Source organism: Chionomys nivalis, chromosome 21 (assembly GCF_950005125.1).
Source record: "Chionomys nivalis chromosome 21, mChiNiv1.1, whole genome shotgun sequence".
NCBI lineage: Eukaryota > Metazoa > Chordata > Mammalia > Rodentia > Cricetidae > Chionomys > Chionomys nivalis.
This window is the reverse complement of record NC_080106.1, coordinates 48,955,105-48,973,465: the sequence shown is the minus strand read 5'-3', so window position 1 is coordinate 48,973,465 and position 18,361 is coordinate 48,955,105. Positions and strand designations below refer to the sequence as shown.

Below are 18,361 nucleotides of genomic sequence, written 5' to 3'. Positions count from 1 at the left end.
TAAGTGAACTTTTCCTACAGCTTACTGTTGTCTCACTGCATGAGTGTTTTGTGTAGAAAAATAGTAAGTCCAGATTGATGTTAATTGAAGTTCAAGTAAGGATTTCCAATGTGAAGATAAATTTTAGTATTGTTTTTCTTGGTAACTTCATTAATAGTTAATAGTGGTGTGATGTACATATTTTAGTTTTCCAAATTCTACAAAATGGAACACATCCATCTGCCAGGTTTCATTCCTTTGAGAACCCTTGCGGTTACTTTCTGTAGGTAGTGGTGTTTGGTTGTATAAAGAACAAGCAAGTAAGACATTTAAATTACATATTCTCTCATTTCATCATTCTATTTTCAAACTGTCTAGCATATCATCATATAGAGATCCAAATCCCTCCTTTTTAATGGTTTTTACCATTCCTTAATGTGGGGAAACTCTCTTTAACCACTGCCTGGCCTGGATGGCTGACCAGTGTGGCTGTTTTACATTCTGTTCTTCAGGCAAGCTTTTTAAATTAAAATACAAATAAAATATCATTACACATATCTTTCAAAATAGCCACAAACAACATAAAATATCTTGGGGTAATTCTAACCAAGCAAGTGAAAGATCTGTATGATAAGAATTTTAAATCTTTGAAGAAAGAAGTTGAAGATATCGTAAAATGGAAAGATCTTCAATGTTCCTGGATAGGTAGGATTAAAATCATAAAATTGGCAATCCTACCAAAAGCAATCTACAGATTCCGTGCAATACCCACCAAATTCCCAGCACAATTCTTCACAGACCTCAAAAGCACAATACTAAATTTCATATGGAAAAGTAAAAAACCCAGGATAGCCGAAACAAAAACAATCCTGTACAGTAAAGGAACTTCTGGAGGCATCACAATCCCTGACATCAAGCTCTATTACAGAGCTACAGTAGTGAAAACATTTTGATACTGACATAAAAACAGACGGTTGGACCAATGGAGTTGAATTGAAGACCCTGATATTAACCCACACTCCTATGAACACCTGATTTTTGACAAAGAAGCTAAAAAAGAAATTATCTTCATCAAATTATGCTGGTAAAACTGAATATCAACATATAGAAGATTGCAAATAGATCCATATCTATTGCCATACACAAAACTCAAGTCTAAATGAATCAAAGACCTCAACATAAATCCAACCACACTGAACTTCATATAAGAGAAAGTGGGAAGTACCCTTGAAAGCATGGACACAGGAGACCACTTTCTAAATATAACACCAGTAGCACAGAAACTTAGAGCAACAATAAAGAAATGGGGCCTCCTGAACCTGAGAATCTTCTGTAAAGCAAAGGACATGGCCAACAACACAAAACGGGAGTCTACAAAATGGGAAAAGATCTTCACCAACTCCATATTGGACAGAGGGCCGATCTCCCAAATATATAAAGAACTCAAGAAATTAGACATCAAAACACTGAATAATCTAATTAAAAAATAAGGTACAGATCTAAAGAGTGAATTCTCAACAGAAGAATCTTAAATGGCCAGAAGACAAAGAAATGCTCAGCATCTTTAGCCATCAGAGAAATGCAAAGCAAAACAACTCCGAGAAACCATCTTATACCTGTCAGAATTGCTAAGATAAAAAACATTGATGACTGCTTATGTTAGAGGGGATGTGGAGTAAGGGAAATGCTACTCCATTGCTGGTGGGAATGCAAACTTGTACAGCTGCTGTGGAAATCAGCATATCGTTTTCTTAGGAAATTAGGAATCACAATACCCAGCAATACCATTTTTGGGCATATACAAAGGAAGCACACTCACAGCAAATACATTTGCTCAACTATGTTCATAGCAGCATTATCTGTAACAGTCAGAACCTGGAAATAACCTAGATGCCCCTCAACTGAAGAATGGATAAAGAAAATGTGATACATTTATACAATGGTGTACTACTCAGTGGTTAAAAAAAAAAAGAAAAAAAATGACATCTTGAAATTTGCAGGCTGTAGTAGCATTTCATTTGTTTTTTAATAGATAAGATTGCTTGAAGGTCAGAAAAGTAAAACAGCCACACTGGCCAGCCCTACAGGCATTGATGGCACACACCTTTAATCCCAGTAGCCACACTAGCTTGCCATAGAGACCAAGTGGTAGTTCACTCCCAGAACTAGAGAGAATTATAAGGATTATAATACAGGAGGAGACAATCTCAGTCACAGTCTCATCTGAGGTTTCCTGGAGGCAGGTCGCCATTTCAGACTGAGGTAGAGGTAAGAGCCAGTGGCTGGGTGTTTTGCTTTTCTGACCTTCCAGTTGAACCCCTATTTCTGTCTCTGGATTTTTATTAATTGCTTCAGCAGGCAAATGGACGGAACTAAAAAAATCATCCTGAGTGAGGTAACCCAGACTCAGAAAGACAAATATATTATGTCCTCACTCGTAAGTTGATATCAAACATAAAGGATAACCAACCCAGAGAGGTCCACAACCCAGAGAAGCTAGACCCCTCATCCAGAAACAGTTAGTAGCAGATGCAGAAATCTACAGCTAACCCACTGGACTGAGCTCCCGGAATACAATCAAAGACAGGGAGGAGTTATAATATGAACAAAGGGATCAAGACTATGATGGGGGAAACTCACAGAATTGGCTGATGTGAGCTAGTGGGATATCACTGACTCTGGACTGACAACTGGGGAACCTGCATAGGACTGAACGAGGGCCCCTGAATGCAGGTGAAAATGGTGTGATTTGGGTAGTATGTGTAGCCACTGGCAGTTGTATCAGGATCTAACCCTAATGCATGAACCTACTTTGTGGAGCCATTCTCTATGGTGAGATAATTTGCTCAGCCTAAGCACAGGGGTGGTAGGGGTGGTCGTTGTCTTGGTCCTGCCTCAGTGAGGTGATGAGACAGACTTAGTTGACTTCCCAGGGGAGGCCTTACCCTCTCTGAGGAGTGGATGGGGAATGAGGTGGGGGAAGGTGGAGGGAGCAGAAGGAGAGGAAGAAGGGGGAACTGGGATTGGCATGCAAAAAAAGTGTGTGTGTGTGTGTGTAAATGTAAGTGCTTCTGCGTGTTAAATTAATTCATTAAAGGGTACCAATGAATCCAGTCTTGTGAGACAGTATCCTCAGCATCCCTTGCTATTGACTATTCCTGTTGTAGGTTGTATAGTGTGCATTGTGGTTTTCATTTCATTGCTTTGATGATCCCTGATGGTCTTATTTTATTTGGTTATTCTCTTTGGTGAAATATCTAAGATTTTGTCCATTTTTGTTTGTTTTCTATTAACTTGCGAGAAATCAAAAGTAAATTTTAATATGATCGTTTATTGAATATATGTTCTAAATATTGCCTTTTAATTTTTGAATTTTTAAGTTTTCTAATTTTTATTTATGCATGTGTATTTGTGTGAATTCTGCTGTGTGAATGTAGTGTCTGTGGAGGGCATAAAAGCATGTTGTATCCCCTCGAGTTGAGGTTGCAGGTGGTGTGTGCGGGAGTCAAACTGAACTCAGGACATCTGCAAGAATAGCAAGTGTGTTTAACACTGAACCATCTTTTTATACTACAAAGTTGTTCATTTTTATTGTATTTTTCTTTATGTGATTGTGTATGTTTATAATTTAAAGAATCTGTGGTTATGAGGTTTCATTTCATTTTTTTTATATTTTCTCAACTATTAGATAATGATTTTGATAATTTAAAAAACCCACATCCTTCACCTCGCCTTTTCGTAAACTCTTACTAGGGTGGGCACTAAGGACATTGCTGGTGTCTGTTTGCCAGCAGGTGTGAAATTTCAGAGCCCGGCCTCCTCTTCTGCAGAAACTGGAGAAGCAGTCGAACCGTATACAACTGAGAAGATGAGTCGGATCCCTGGGGGGTATTTGCCTCTGACAGAGTGCTTTGAAATTATGAAAGTGGATTTCAACAGTCTTCAGGTAAAAACAAGAAATTAAGTTTTCCTTATTCCCAAACCCCAAACATAATTTCTCTGGCTAACAGCTCTGGCTGACCTGGAACTCACTTTGTGGACCAGGCTGGCCTGGAAGTAATACAAATCTGCCTACCTCTGTGGTACGCCACCATGCCTGGCCCTTAACTCTTATTCTTAAGAATTTCCTTAATTGTTTTAGGTAGTGTATGAAGTCTTACTTTTTGTTTTGATTTTTCCCTCTGTCCTAAGGCATGCTTTCTCTGTGTAGACCTGTCCTGGGACTCACTCTGTAGACCAGGATGGCCTCGAACTCAGAGGTCCACCTGCCTCTGTCTCCCAAGTGAGTGCTGGGTTTAAAGGTCCTTCCACTACCACTGATTCTGCCCGACTATGTCTTACTTTTTGAATGTACATGAGGTTCTACTTATGAAGAAATGATTATCAACAAATTAAAATTCCGTTTTGAATATGCTCTTTTTAAATGCAAGGGCACAGCTCTCTAGAGTTTGCCGAGTGTACCCTGTGCTGTGTGCCTTACATGGACACTCACTGGGGCAGCAGGAGGAAGAGAATGCGCGCTGCTTAGAGGAGACTGTTTGCAGTAGTGAGCGCCGCGAAGTTCCCATGTTTGTAAATGCACAGGCGCAAGTGCCAGCCTAGATCTTTATTGTTCTCTTTGTCATGCTGTCTTCTCAAATTAATGGTTTTCATTCAGATGAGCACTAATCTAAATTTAAACGAATTTAAGTCATCAGGACAGTGTCTCTTAGCCTGTGGGTCGTGACCCTTTGGAGGAGGTTGAGTGGCTCTACCACAAGACTCACCTCAGACGATCAGACACAAATATTTACATTACAGTTCATAACAGTAGCAAAATCACAGTCATGTGAGCAGTGGAAATAGTTTTACAGTTGGGGTCTCCACAATATAAGGAACTGTGTAAGGGTCGCAGCGTGAGGAGGGTTGAGAACCCCTGTGCTAGGTTAATGGCATCCCATCTCACCCAGGGCTGAAGGCTCCCAAGACAGAGAACATTTAGGTTTCTGTCAGGATCCTAGGGATTGAATCTAGACGTAGCACATGCTAGACGAGCCTCTTTACTACAGTTATACTTCCTGCTTGGGGTTTGCCTTTTCAAGCTAGAAAAGGCCTGAGGAAAGCCGATAGCGGACCACCCTGGCTTGTTTATGCCTGTACTGGTGGGTGATAGGAAGATAGGTGTGTACAGTGTGCCCAGAGCGCCCAAGAACTGTTGAATAAGATCCCTTTCTAATGTCTTGAAGAAAGAATGATGTTCATGGCACATGTTTTGGGCTGGAGGTGGCTGAAGGAAGGGCATTGTGTCATGAAAGTTTAAAAATGCAGCCAGAAGTCCCTCTTAATTTGACTTTTCTTGGGGGGTGGTGCAGCTGTTTTAAGTTTGGTTTTACCACACTGAGCAGCCCTGGGTTTTAGGTCATCCTGACCAGACACAGTGTTCCAGGGAGTAGTGGAGTAGTGGGAGTACAGCTGTGAAGTGCCCCGCAGCTGTTCTGTTATTTATTTTAAGAGTTTTTATTTTTTTGAATTATTTCTTACACCACACATACCTTGTAAAGATTTTAGTTTTAGAAGCAGTGTCTGTCTGTTTAACACTTTGAAGGAAAACAGAACAGAAATGAAAAGGCCTGGTATTGTTTCTTCCTTGGGTTATTTTTTTTTAAGAGAAATATTTTCTTTTTTTTTTTTAAGAATTTTTTTTATTTATTATGTGTACAGTATTCTCAGTATTCTGTCTGCATGTATGTCTGCAGGCCAGAAGAGGGCACCAGATCTCATTACAGATGGTTGTGAGCCACCATGTGGTTGCTGGGAATTGAACTCAGGACCTTTGGAAGAGCAGGCAGTGCTCTTAACCTCTGAGCCATCTCTCCAGCCCCTTGGGTTATTTGTTTGAAGTGTGTGTTCCAGGCTTGCTCTTCTTTCCGTGTGTGTGTGTGTGTGTGTGTGTGTGTGCATTTGCACATATGCACTTTTCCAGTATAAAATAAATGACCCCATGGCTTTGCTGTCTGCTTCTGTCATCCGGCACTACACTGCTGGCATGTTTTTTCTTCCTCCGTGGAGAGAGAGGGTGTGTGTGTGTGTGTGTGTGTGTGTGTGTGTATGCACGCGCACGTGCGCTCGCACTGTATGTTGAGTAGATGTCTGATATTCTGAGATCCCACAGTTGGACAGGGCACTGACTGCGAGGAGGGACTGTGGGTTGACATTGAGGGAAATACATATTAATTTATAAACCCATTCTTTATTAGTTTTGTTCCTTACTAGTTTCCTAGACTGTTTTCTTACCCACTTTGTATTTCTTCTCAGGAATTAAAGAGTCTTGCAACTAAAGAGCTACACCCCCTCAGTGTTCCTGCTATTAAAGAAGACGTTCTGGATGCTGTCATGGTTTGGTTTGTTCTCCAGCTGGATGACGAATACAGTCTGTCCACAAGTCCTGGGGAGGAAACCTGTTGGGAACAGGCTGTTTATCCAGTCCAGGCCCTTGCAGGTAAGTATTATCTCATTAAAACCCACTCATAAGTGGCTTTTAGACATAAAGCAAAAAAAACCAGCCTATAATTCACAATCTCAGAGAATCTAGACGATAATGAGGACCCTAAGAGAGACATACATGGATCTAATCTACATGGGAAGTAGAAAGAGACAAGATCTCCTGAGTAAATTGGCAGCATGGGGACTATGGGAGAGGATTGAAGGGGAGAGACTGAGAACACAATTGGGGGCAGGTGGAGAAACAGCTCAGTAGGTAAGAGCACTGGCTGCTTTTCCAGAGGACCCAAGTTCAATTCCGGACACCCACTGGCAGCTCAGAACCATCTATACCCATAGTCCCATGGGATCCGAAGGCCTCTTCTGATATTCAGACAGACCATCCATATACATTTTAAAAGTGCATAAATAAATCTTTAAAAAAATTAAGTCAAACCTCTTCCCATGGAACCAATCAAACAAAATTTTTTGTTTACTCTAAGTGAGTCAATGACCAAAAAGAAAAACAGAATCACTTTAGAGATGAAGTTTTCAGCAAAAGAGTGTTGCTTCAGTATTTCGGAATTTCCACATTCTTTGTCCAAAAGTCAATTTGATACCTCTGTGTTGTTAAGAAGAGAGATTGAAGCTAGCTGTGGTGGTGCATGCTGTTGATCACTGGACTGTGGAGGCACTAAGAGCAGGCACACCTCTGGGAATTCAAGGCCTCTCTGGTCTCTGTAGTGAGTCTGGGCCAACCTTTGCTGCACACTGAGTTTCATTCTCAAAAAATAAAAAGAGATTCAGTTATTGCCTTGGAAAATGGGAGAGAGGGGCTGAGAGTTCCTGGAGATGGGGTTGAGAGTGCATATTGTCAAGATGCGTTGTTTATGTCTGTGAAATTGCCAAAAGAGTAAATAGAAGATATTCTATTAAAAAGCAAAAACTACTGTGTTCAGTGTCATACACTATTAATCCCAGCACCCTGGAGGCAGTTCAGGGCCAGCCAGCTTTACATAGTAAGACTCTGCCTCTAAATAAAGATTTAAAGTTACTCTGTTGCATGCTCCTTAGCTGTAACTCTCATTAATCATTTCATAATTTCAAGTGGTACTAATCAGTAGATGAAGGAAATGTTCCTTTATAAAAAAAGCCAGGTGGTGGTGGCACATGCCTCTAATCCCAGCACTCTGGAAGCAGAGGCATGAGAATCTCTGTCAGTTTGAGGCCAGCCTGGTCTACAAGAGCTAGTTCTAGGACAGGCACCAAAGCAACACAGAGAAACCCTGTCCCAAAACACCCCTCCAAAACAAAACAACAACAACAAAATAGAAATGAACCACTTCATGAATTTGCCTGTCGACCTTGCTGAGAAACCATGCTAGTGTTTTAATTTTAGTATAAGTGCTTCTCAAGTGTGTACTGTCTTGTGTTTCTTCTTCCTTCTTCTTATTCTCCTACTTCTATTTCCTTTTCCCCTTCCTCTTCTTTTCTTCTTCCAAAAATGAGTTAGTATAAAGTGTGGGAGTACTTAACCCGTAGAGACCCTGATAACGTTTGCAGAGCCCAAGTCATAAGAATGTATGCAGGGGGCTCAGTGGATAAAGGTGTTTGCTGCCAGTCCTCATGACTTGAGTTTGATTTCTGGAACTCATATAGTGGAGAAGAGAACTGACTCTCCCAAGCTGTCCTCTGACCTCACACATGCCGGGGCGTGTGCATGTGCCTCCAGTGAACAAGTGTAGGAGTTAAAGTGCATACAGTTCTAGAAGTACAAATCTTACAGTTCTGAGAGAATGTGGGGATCTGTAAACTTCCCTTGGGAAAGGTTATATTAAAGACATTATCTATCTAGGAAAAGAAAACTGTTTATAGCAGTTTGGTGGGTTTCTGTGTTTCCAACAGTAAGATATGTGGAAAAGTCCACATTTAAAGGAAGTTCATGTCTGTGGTCTCTTTATCAGGGATCTGATTCACCAAGACCAGTCGACTGTGGAATCTGGAGTCTGAAGATTCGGGTTCAGGTCTTGGCTCTTTTGTTGAATGACTTGTGAACAAAGATGTTAGAACTTTTATTGGGTTCTGTCTGAAAATAGGACAGTGCTGTCTACCCTAGAGGGATGTGGGAATGGTAAGATATAAATAAAAAAGCTTGGCTCTAAGAAAGTTACATTTTAAATCTGTATTTATTTGTTTTTATTTTCTTAGGTAATTTAAATATCCCTTGACGAATCTTCAGGGAAAAGCCATTTTAAATGCTTAAACATAAAAATAACAACTTTTATAATAAAAGCTTTTGTTTTTTGTTCTTTTTCCCAGTTAAAACTTTTTTTAATATTTATTTTTTTATTTATTAAAAATTTTCACCTCCTCCCATTTCCCTCTCCCTCCCCTTACTTCCCCTCCCCCTCCCTCTCCAGTCCCAAGAGCAGTCAGGGTCTCCTGCCCTGTGGGAAGTCCAAGGTCCTCCCACTTCCATCCAGGTCTAGGAAGATGAGCATCCAAACAGACTAGGCTCCCACAAGGCCAGTCCATGCAATAGAATCAAAACTCAGTGCCATTGTCCTTGGCTTCTCAGTCAGCCCTCATTGTCAGCCACATTCAGAGAATCCAGTTTGAACATATGCTCCATCAGTCCCAGTCCAGCTGGTCTTGGTGAGCTCCCATTAGATCAGTCCCACCGTCTCAGTGGGTGGACGCACCCCTTGCAGTCCTGACTTCCTTGCTCATGTTCTCCCTCCTTCTGCTCCTCATTTGGTCCTTGGGAGCTCAGTCCAGTGCTCCAATGTGGGTCTCTGTCTCTATCTCCATCCATTGCCGGATGAAGGTTCTATGGTGATATGCAAGATATTCATCAGTGTGGCTATAGGGTAAGGCCAGTTCATCCACCCTCTCCTCTGTTGCCCACGGAACTAGTTGGGGAAATCCCCTTGGACACCTGGGAACCCCTCTAGAGCCAAGACTCTAGCCAACCCTAAAATGGTTCCCTTGGTTAGGATAACTTCTTCCCTGTTCCCATATCCACCCTTCCTTCATCTCAATTATCCCTTTCCCCCAAGATCTCCCCAATCCTCCCCTTCTCCTTTCTCTCTCCCAATCTCCCCTTCCCCCCCAATCCACTCTCACCCCCATGCTCCCAACTTTGTTTATGGCTAGAATCCGCTTATGAGTGAGTACATACTATATTCCTCTTTTTGGGTCTGGGTTATCTCACTCAGTAAAGTGTTTTCTATTTTCATCCATTTGCATGCAAAGTTCAAGATGTCATTGTTTTTTACCGCTGATTAAAACTCTAAAGCCACACCTTCTTTATCCATTCTTCTATTGAGGCGCACCTAGGTTGTTTCCAGGTTCTGGCTATTACAAACAGTGCTGCTATAAACATAGTTGAACAAATGCTTTTGTAGTATGATTGGGCATCTCCTGGGTACATTCCCAGGAGTAGAATTGCTGGATCCTGAGGTAGGTTGACTCCCAGTTTCCTGAGAAACCACCACACTGATTTCCAAAGTGGTTGCACAAGTTTGCATTCCCACCAACAATGAATGAGTGTTCCCCTTACTCCACAACCTCTCCAGCAAAGGCTATCGTTGGTGTTTTTGATTTTAGCCATTCTGACAGGTGTAAGATGGTATCTCAAAGTTGTTTTGATTTGCATTTCCCTGATCGCTAAGGAGGTTGAGCATGACCTTAAGTGTCTTTTGGCTATTTGAACTTCTGTTGAGAATTCTCTGTTCAGTTCAGTGCCCCATTTTTTAATTGGGTTAATTAGAGTTTTAATGTCTACTTTCTTGAGTTCTTTATATATTTTGGAGATCAGACCTTTGTTGCAGGGTTGGTGAAGATCTTCTCCCATTCAGTAGGATGCCTTTTTGTCTTAATGACAGTGTCCTTTGCAGTACAGAAACTTCTCAGTTTCAGGAGGTCCCATTTATTCATTGTTGCTCTTATTGTCTGTACTACTGGGGTTATACGTAGGAAGTGGTCTCCTGTGCCCATGTGTTGTAGAGTACTTCCCACTTTCTCTTCTATCAGGTTCAGTGTGTTCATATTGATATTGAGGTCTTTAATCCATTTGGACTTGAGTTTTGTGCATGGTGATAGATATGGATCTATTTTCATTCTTCTACATGTTGAAATCCAGTTATGCCAGCACCATTTGTTAAAGATGCTTTCTTTCTTCCATTGTATAATTTTAGCTCCTTTGTGAAAAATCAGGTGTTCATAGGTTTATGGGTTAATATCTGGGTCTTCTATTCAATTCCATTGGTCAACATCTCTGTTTTTATGCCACTATCAAGCTGTTTTCATTACAGTAGCTCTGTAATAGATTTTGAAGTCAAGGATGGTAATGTCTCTGGAAGTACTTTTATTGTATAGGATTGTTTTGGCTATCCTGGGTTTTTTGTTTTTCCATATAAAGTTGATTATTGTTCTCTCAAGGTCTGTGAAGAATTTTGTTGGGATTTTGATGGGGATTGCATTGAATCTATAGATTGCTTTTGGTAGAATTGCCATTTTTACTATGTTGATCCTTTCAATCCAAGAGCAAGGGAGATCCTTCCATTTTCTGGTATCCTCTTCAATTTCTTTCTTCAAAGACTTAAAGTTCTTGTCAAATAGATCTTTCACTTCCTTGGTTAGAGTTACCCCAAGATATTTTATGCTATTTGTGGCTATCGTGAAAGGTGATGCTTCTCTGATTTTCCTCTCTGCTTCTTTATCCTTTGTGTATAGGAGGGCAACTAATTTTTTGGAGTTGATCTTGTATCCTGCCACATTACTAAAGGTGTTTATCAGCTGTAGGAGTTCTTTGGTAGAGTTTTTGGGGTCGCTTATGTACACTATCATATCATCTGCAAATAATGAAAGTTTAACATCTTCCTTTCCAATTCGAATCCCCTTGATCTCCTTATGTTGTCTTATTGCTATTTCTAGAACTTCAAGCGCTATATTGAAGAGGTATGGAGAGAGTGGACAGCCTTGTCTTGTTCCTGATTTTAGTGGAATGGCTTTGAGTTTCTCTCCATTTAATTTGATGTTAGCTGTCGGCTTGCTGTATATAGCTTTTATTATATTTAGGTATGACCCTTGTATCCCTAATCTCTCTAAAACCTTTATCATAAAGGGGTGTTGATTTTGTCAAATGCTTTTTCAGCATCTAATGAAATGATCATATGGTTTTTTTCTTTGAGTTTATTTATATGATGGATTACATTGATAGATTTGTGTATGTTGAACCAGCCCTGCATCTCTGGAATGAAGCCTACTTGATCATAATGGATAATTTTTCTAATGTGTTCTTGGATTCGGTTTGCCAATATTTTATTGAGAACTTTTGCGTCGATGTTCATGAGTGAGATTGGCGTGCGACTCTTTCTTGTTTGCGTCTTTGTGTGGTTTTGGTATCAGGGTAACTGTAGCTTCATAAAAGGAGTTTGACAATGACTCTTCTGTTTCTATTTTGTGAAATACATTAAGGAGTGTAGGTATTAGGTCTTCTTGGAAGTTCTGGTAGAATTCTGCATTGAAACCATCTGGTCCTGGGCTTTTTTTGATAGGGAGGTTTTTGATAACAGCTTCTAATTCTTGGCGACTTACAGGTCTATTTATATTGTTAACCTGGTCTTGATTTAACTTTGGTATATGGTACTCATCTAAAAAAATGTCCATTTCTTTTACATTTTCCAATTTTGTGGCATACAGGCTTTTGTAGTAAGACCTAATGATTCTCTGAATTTCCTCAGTGTCTGTTGTTATGTCCCCCTTTTCATTTCTGATCTTATTAATTTGTGTGTTCTCTCTCTGCCGTTTGATTAGTTTGGATAGGGGGTTTGCCAATGTTGTTTTTTTCTCCAAGAACCAGCTTTTTGTTTCATTGATTCTTTGGATTGTTTTCTGTATTTCTATTTTGTTGATTTCAGCCCTCAGTTTGATTATTTCCAGTTGTCTACTCCTCCTGGGTGAGTCTGCTTCTTTTTTTTTCTAGAGCTTTCAGGTATGCTGATAAGTCTCCAATGTGTGCTTTCTCCATTTTCTATAAGTGGGCAGTTAGTGCTATGAACTTTCCTCTTAGCACTGCTTACATAGTGTCCCATAGGTTTGAGTATGTTGTGTCTTTATTTTCATTAAATTCAAGGAAGACTTTAATTTCTTTCTTTATTTCTTCATTGATCCAGGTGTGGTTCAATAGTTGACTATTCAGTTTCCATGAGTTTGTAGCCTTTCTGGGGGTAGAATTGTTGTTGAATTCTAACTTTATTCTATGGTGATCCGATAGTACACAGGTGGTTACTACAATTTTTTTGTATCTATGGATGTTTGCTTTGTTACCAATTATGTGATCAATTTTTGAGAAGGTTCCATGAGATGCTGAGAAGGTATATTCTTTTCTGTTTGGGTGGAATGTTCTATAGATCTGTTAAGTCCATTTGGTTCATTACATCTGTTAGTTCTCTTATTTCTCTGTTAAGTTTCTGTCTGGTTAACCTGTCCATTGGTGAGAGCGGAGTATTGAAATCTACTATTAGAGTGTGGGGTTTGATGTATGCTTTTAGTTCTAGTAATGTTTCTTTTACATATGTGGGTGCTTTTATATTAGGGGCATAGATATTCAGGATTGAGACTTCCTCCTGATGAATTGTTCCTGTTATGAGAATAAAGTGTCCTTCTCCATCTCTTCTGATTGATTTTGGTTTGAAGTCAATTTTGTTAGATATTAGTATAGCCACACCTGCTTGTTTCTTTGGACCATTTGATTGGAAAGCATCTTCCCAACACTTTACTCTGAGGTAGTGTCTGTCTTTGAGTTTGAGATGTGTTTCTTATAAACATGAGAATGTTGGATCCTGTTTTCCATTCTCTTAACCTGTGCCTTTTTATAGGTGAATTGAGTTCATTGATATTAAGTGATATTAATGACCAGTGGTTGCTAACTCTGGTTATTTTTCCTGGTGGTAGTGTTTGTGTGTTTTTTCCTTCTTTGAGTTTGTGCTGGTGGAGGGTTGTTAGATACTTATGTTATTATGGGTGTTGTTGGCTTCCTTGGTTTGTGGTTTTCCTTCTAGTATTTTCTGTAATGCTGGGTTTGTGGCTAAGTATTGTTTAAATTTGTTTTTGTCTTGGAATATCTTGTTTTCTCCATCGATGGTGAATGCAAGCTTTGCTGGGTATAGTAGTCTGGGCTTGCATCCATGGTCTCTTAGTGTCTGCAGCACATCTATCCAAGACCTTCTGGCTTTCATGGTTTCCATTGAGAAGTCAGGTATAATTCTGATAGGTTTCCCTTTATATGTTACTTGACCTTTTTCCCTTGCAGCTCTTAATATTCACTCTTTATTTTATATGTTTTGTTTTGATTATTATATGGCGAGGGGATGCTTTTTTTTTTGATCCAGTCTATTTATTTGGTATTCTGTATGCTTCTTGTACCTTCATAGGAATATCCTTCTTTAGGTTGGGAAAGTTTTCTTCTATAATTTTGTTGAATATATTTTCTGGGCCTTTGAGCTGTAATTCTTCTCCTTCTTCAATCCCTATTATTCTTAGGTTTGATCTTTTTCACCATGTCCCAGATTTCCTGGATGTTTTGTGTTAAGAATTTGTTGGATTTGTTATTGTCTTTAATCAATGAGTTTATTTCCTCTATAGTATCTTCAGCGCCTGAGATTCTTCCTTCCATCTCTTATATTTTGTTGGTTATGCTTCTCTCTATAGTTCCTGATTGATTACCCAGATTTTTCATATCCAGCCTTCCCTCAGTTTCTGTTTTCTTCATTACCTCCATTTCATTTTTCAAGTCTTGTACTGTTTCCATTACCTGTTTGATTGCGTTATCGTGGTTTTCTTTGGTATCTTTGAGAGATTTATTCATTTCTTCTACCTTTTTGTTTGTCTTCTCCACTTCTTTACAGCAGTTTTTCACATCCTGTTTAAGGTCCTCTATCATTTTCATAATGTTACGTTTAATGTCGATTTCTTCTACTTCTTCTGGAGTAGGGTGTTCAGGTCTTCTTGTTGCGTGATCCCTGGAATCTGGTGTTGTCATGTTGCCTTTCAGGTTGTTGGTGGAATTCTTGCATTGATGCCTGCCCATCGCTTCCTTCAAATGCAGCCAGGAGTGTTTTGGTGTCTTGGTCCAATTTATTCTGTGACTGACTCTGGGTGGATCTCCTCAGTGCAGGAGTAGGCACTGTTCCTGGGCCAAGGACCTAGCAGTCAATAGGGCAGGCAGTCCCTCTGGGTGGGTAGTCTCAGTGCAGGAGTAGGCACTGTTCCTGGGCCAAGGACCTCACAGATAATAGGGCAGGCTTGGAGGGGGTGGGCAGGAATGTGTGGAACAAAGAAGCCCCTGCAGCAGAAGTTGAAGGGGCCCAGTGCTCCTTTCCTGAATGTTCTGCCCTGCCCCGGTATGGCACCCACTCACCGGTCTGAAAGGTTGTCCTCAGCACAGGGGCAGGAATCTTGGAGGTCGAAGGACCACGCAGACAAAAGGGCTAACTTTGGGGGAGGGGAGGGTTGTGTGGAGCCAAGAAGCCCCTGCAGCAGGAGCTGAAGGGGCCCAGTGCTCCTTTCCCAGACTTTCAGCCCTGCCCCGGGATGTCACCCACTCCCTGGTCTGAAAGGTTGTCCTCAGCACCCTTTGCAGGCCTCAGGACTGAGAAAGATTGTGGCTTTCTTCATGTGTGTGTTGGGAGGAATGAGCTTGTTGTCAAACACCTGAGCTTCTTGACAGACTGCTCTTCTTAGCAGGGTATCAGGCTGCCCTTTGCTTGGCGCCCGGCCTCCAGTTAAAACTTTTGTTTGTGTGATGTGTAGATGTTTTGGGGGCGTGCACTTGTCATTGCATGCATGTGCTCAGAGGACAACCATTTCCTTCTACCTTTAAAGATTTCTAGGCACTGAATTCCAGTAGTTAGGGCTATAAAGCAGATTTTTGGGGCTCAAGCAACCTTTCTGCATCAGCTCCCCGCTGTCTGGTACTGTAGGCATGTACTGCCACACCTGGACAGATTGTGTTTTCATCTGGCTCTATGGCTCAGGGACAGTTATCCGTGACGGCTTAGAAATGGACGCTGTGAAAACTCAGAAAGGAGCAGAGGATAGTCCTTTCTGCAGGACTTAGCCTTCCCTTAAACAGTGATCTTCCTAACCACGCGAATTCCCAAATGCTTAAGGACTGTTAGATGCCATTGTGTTGAATGCTTTCAATCTTTTGGAAATCACCTTTAGAGAAAAGAATGTCTATTTAAGATAAAGGAGGCTTGATATTGATCCTTGAATTTCATCTTTCTTTGCTTATAGACAAAGCCTCTTTCTATCCCCACATCTTCCTCAGTTTGGCAGTACATCTACTGATCTTAGTTAAAAAAAAAAAAAAAAACTATAAGAAGCTGGGCTTTGTAGTACACATCTGCAATTCCCAACACTTAAGAGGTAGAGGGAGACGAATAAGGAGTTCCAGGTCAACTTTAGCCGCAGGGCAAGTTTAAGGTGCAGCTCAGTTGTAGCAAGAGACCCTAGCACTTTGGAGATGACAATATCACGAGACAACTGCCAAGAACAGCAGCAGCCGTGGAATGGACCTGTTCAGAGCTTAAAGTGACAAGGGGACAATTTTGTTTTATGTCAACTTGGCACAAGCTAAAGTCACCTGAGACAAGGGAATCTAATTAAGAAAATACCTCCATGAAATAGGGCTGGAGGTGAGCCTGTAGGGCATTTTCATAATTAGTAATTGATGGGGGAGGGTGGGCCCATTCTTTTGTGGGTGGAACTACCTGTAGGGAAAAGAATGCCTGTTTTCTGGACTGGAGGTTCAGGGTTCTATAAGAAAGGAAGCTGAGCAAGCCATCGGAGCAAGCCAGTAAGCAGCACCCCTCCATGGCCTCTGCGTCAGCTCCTGCTTCTGACTTCCTTTAATGATGGGCTATAATGTGGAAATATAAGCCAGATAAACTCTTTCCTCCCCAGCTTGATTTTGGTCATGGTGTTTATTATAGCAATCGAAGTAACTGTGACAATCAGTTACATTTTTTTTTTCCTTTCTTTCTTACTAATGAAGACTACTGGATAAACCCTGGGGACCATGTGGCAATGGAAGCATCTTGTCAAGATTGTTACCTAAGAATTCAGAGTATCGTGCATTTGGAACATAAAATGGAAGTTATAAAGCATTTTACCAAGAGTGAAGACTTGCTGTCTCTAGGGAATGAGGCTGAGCTCTGTAGTGCTCTGGCTAACCTTCAGACCAGTAGAGCAGATGCTCTGGAGCATAGCTGTGTGTTAGAACCTACAGAGATTGCTTTGCTCACTAACATTCCATATCATGAAGGATTTAGGATGGCCATGAGGAAGGTGTTGTCTTCGCTGGCTCCAGAGAAACTGTGCCAGCCCATGGATCCTCAGTGTCAGGACTCTGAGATGAACTCTGGAAGTGGACAAAGTGCTACTGCACCGAGCACCTCTGACCCTCTCTATGTGTTGGATGTGTCCAAAGGCTTCTCTCTTTTGCCTATAATTGCTGGAACACTTGGTGAGGTTAAGCCCTACAGTTCTGTGGAGAAAGACCAGCATTGTGTTCCTTTGCACCTCATATCTGAAGCCAATCACTTCCCTAAGGAAACACTGGAGTTTTGGCTGAGACATATAGAAGATGAAGCTGCTGTGTTACAAAGACCCAAATCAGATAAATTGTGGAGCATAATTATATTAGATGTCATTGAGCAGTCTGGGCTCCTTCAGCAGGAAATAATGGAAAAAGCTGCAATATCCAGGTAAAACAAAAACCATAAAATTGAATGGGGGGGTTGGGCTCAAAATTCACTTTCTTTTTTGAGTTTTATATGTGATGGGGTGAGATAATGTTTTAATGTTTAACCATTCCTGACATTGGAGTTTGTTCTGCTGAGGGCCTCTGACAGGTCTGGGGTAGAGGCTAGTTGCCTGGTTAGATTTTCCTCACCTGAAATGGAGTTAGTCACCAGTGACTAACTGAATCTTCAGCTCTGAATAGTAAGTTTACAGGCTTTCCAGAGGAGGTAATCACATCAAAATGTGGGAGAATAGTGGGCTTCAAGAGTGTCCCTCTCCCATAAAGAGCTATTTCTTCCTCTAACCCACCTTTTGCTCAGCTCTCATGGTGATAGCTAGGCAGAGAGCCCACACTCTGAGCAGTTTGTTCCCCAGCAGACACCAGTTGGGTTTCTTTAATTCAATTCAGTTCTGGTCCCATCTGGAGGTAGGCAGAACCTACAGGGCAGCCACAGCTTCAAAAGTCAGATGCACTGATGCACATGGTAGGTTGTCACCTGTGCTTCTACACCACCAGGCACAAATTAAAGTCCCTCAGTTTATAAAACCCTCTTGAGATTTGGCTGAATTTGCTATCGCAGCTCACAGGATTTAGGGAAATGTGTGGCTTAGGTGAACCTACTTATTATGTATGCGGAGCCAGCAGGAGAGCTGCAGAGGGTGCAGAGTCTCCATGGTCTTCCCCCGACTTGCTGGCCAGGAACCTTCACGTGCTGAGCTGCACAGGTCTCAGTGCTGTCTCTTCGGGATTTTGTGGGGCATCACTGGGTATTAGCGATAATTTAACCTGGCAGGGAAGTAAGACAGCAAGTTACTCTAGTCATTCCTAATTCTTTCTGGAGGACAAACCCAAGACTCCTGGAGTCCCTAGTACCTGGCATGGCCTTGGTATACACAAGAGTTCTTATTATTTCGTTGACTCTGAAAAGATGCCTGTGTTTTAGGAGTTTTATAACAAAAAACAAACAAAAGCATCAACAACAAAGACAAGATAAAGATCAAATGGAGTGTTAGAGAAAGTCACCATTGCCCTGTGTGTGTCTCCTGTTGGGCCATTCTTGAATGAGTTTGTCTTTGAAATGTTTTTAGATGTATTTATTTTAAGTGTATT

At 41.0% G+C, this 18,361-nt stretch overlaps 1 protein-coding gene across 1 annotated transcript in view; it reads left to right on the top strand.

Moving 5' to 3' along the window:
• The window catches only part of Prmt9 (protein arginine methyltransferase 9), a 45,584-nt gene that overhangs the window by 17,937 nt on the left and 9,286 nt on the right, over positions 1 to 18,361 (top strand). Inside the window, 3 exon segments of the mRNA XM_057753337.1 lie at positions 3,727 to 3,925; positions 6,274 to 6,457; positions 16,502 to 17,213. Coding sequence (XP_057609320.1) covers positions 3,727 to 3,925; positions 6,274 to 6,457; positions 16,502 to 17,213 — 1,095 coding nt within the window.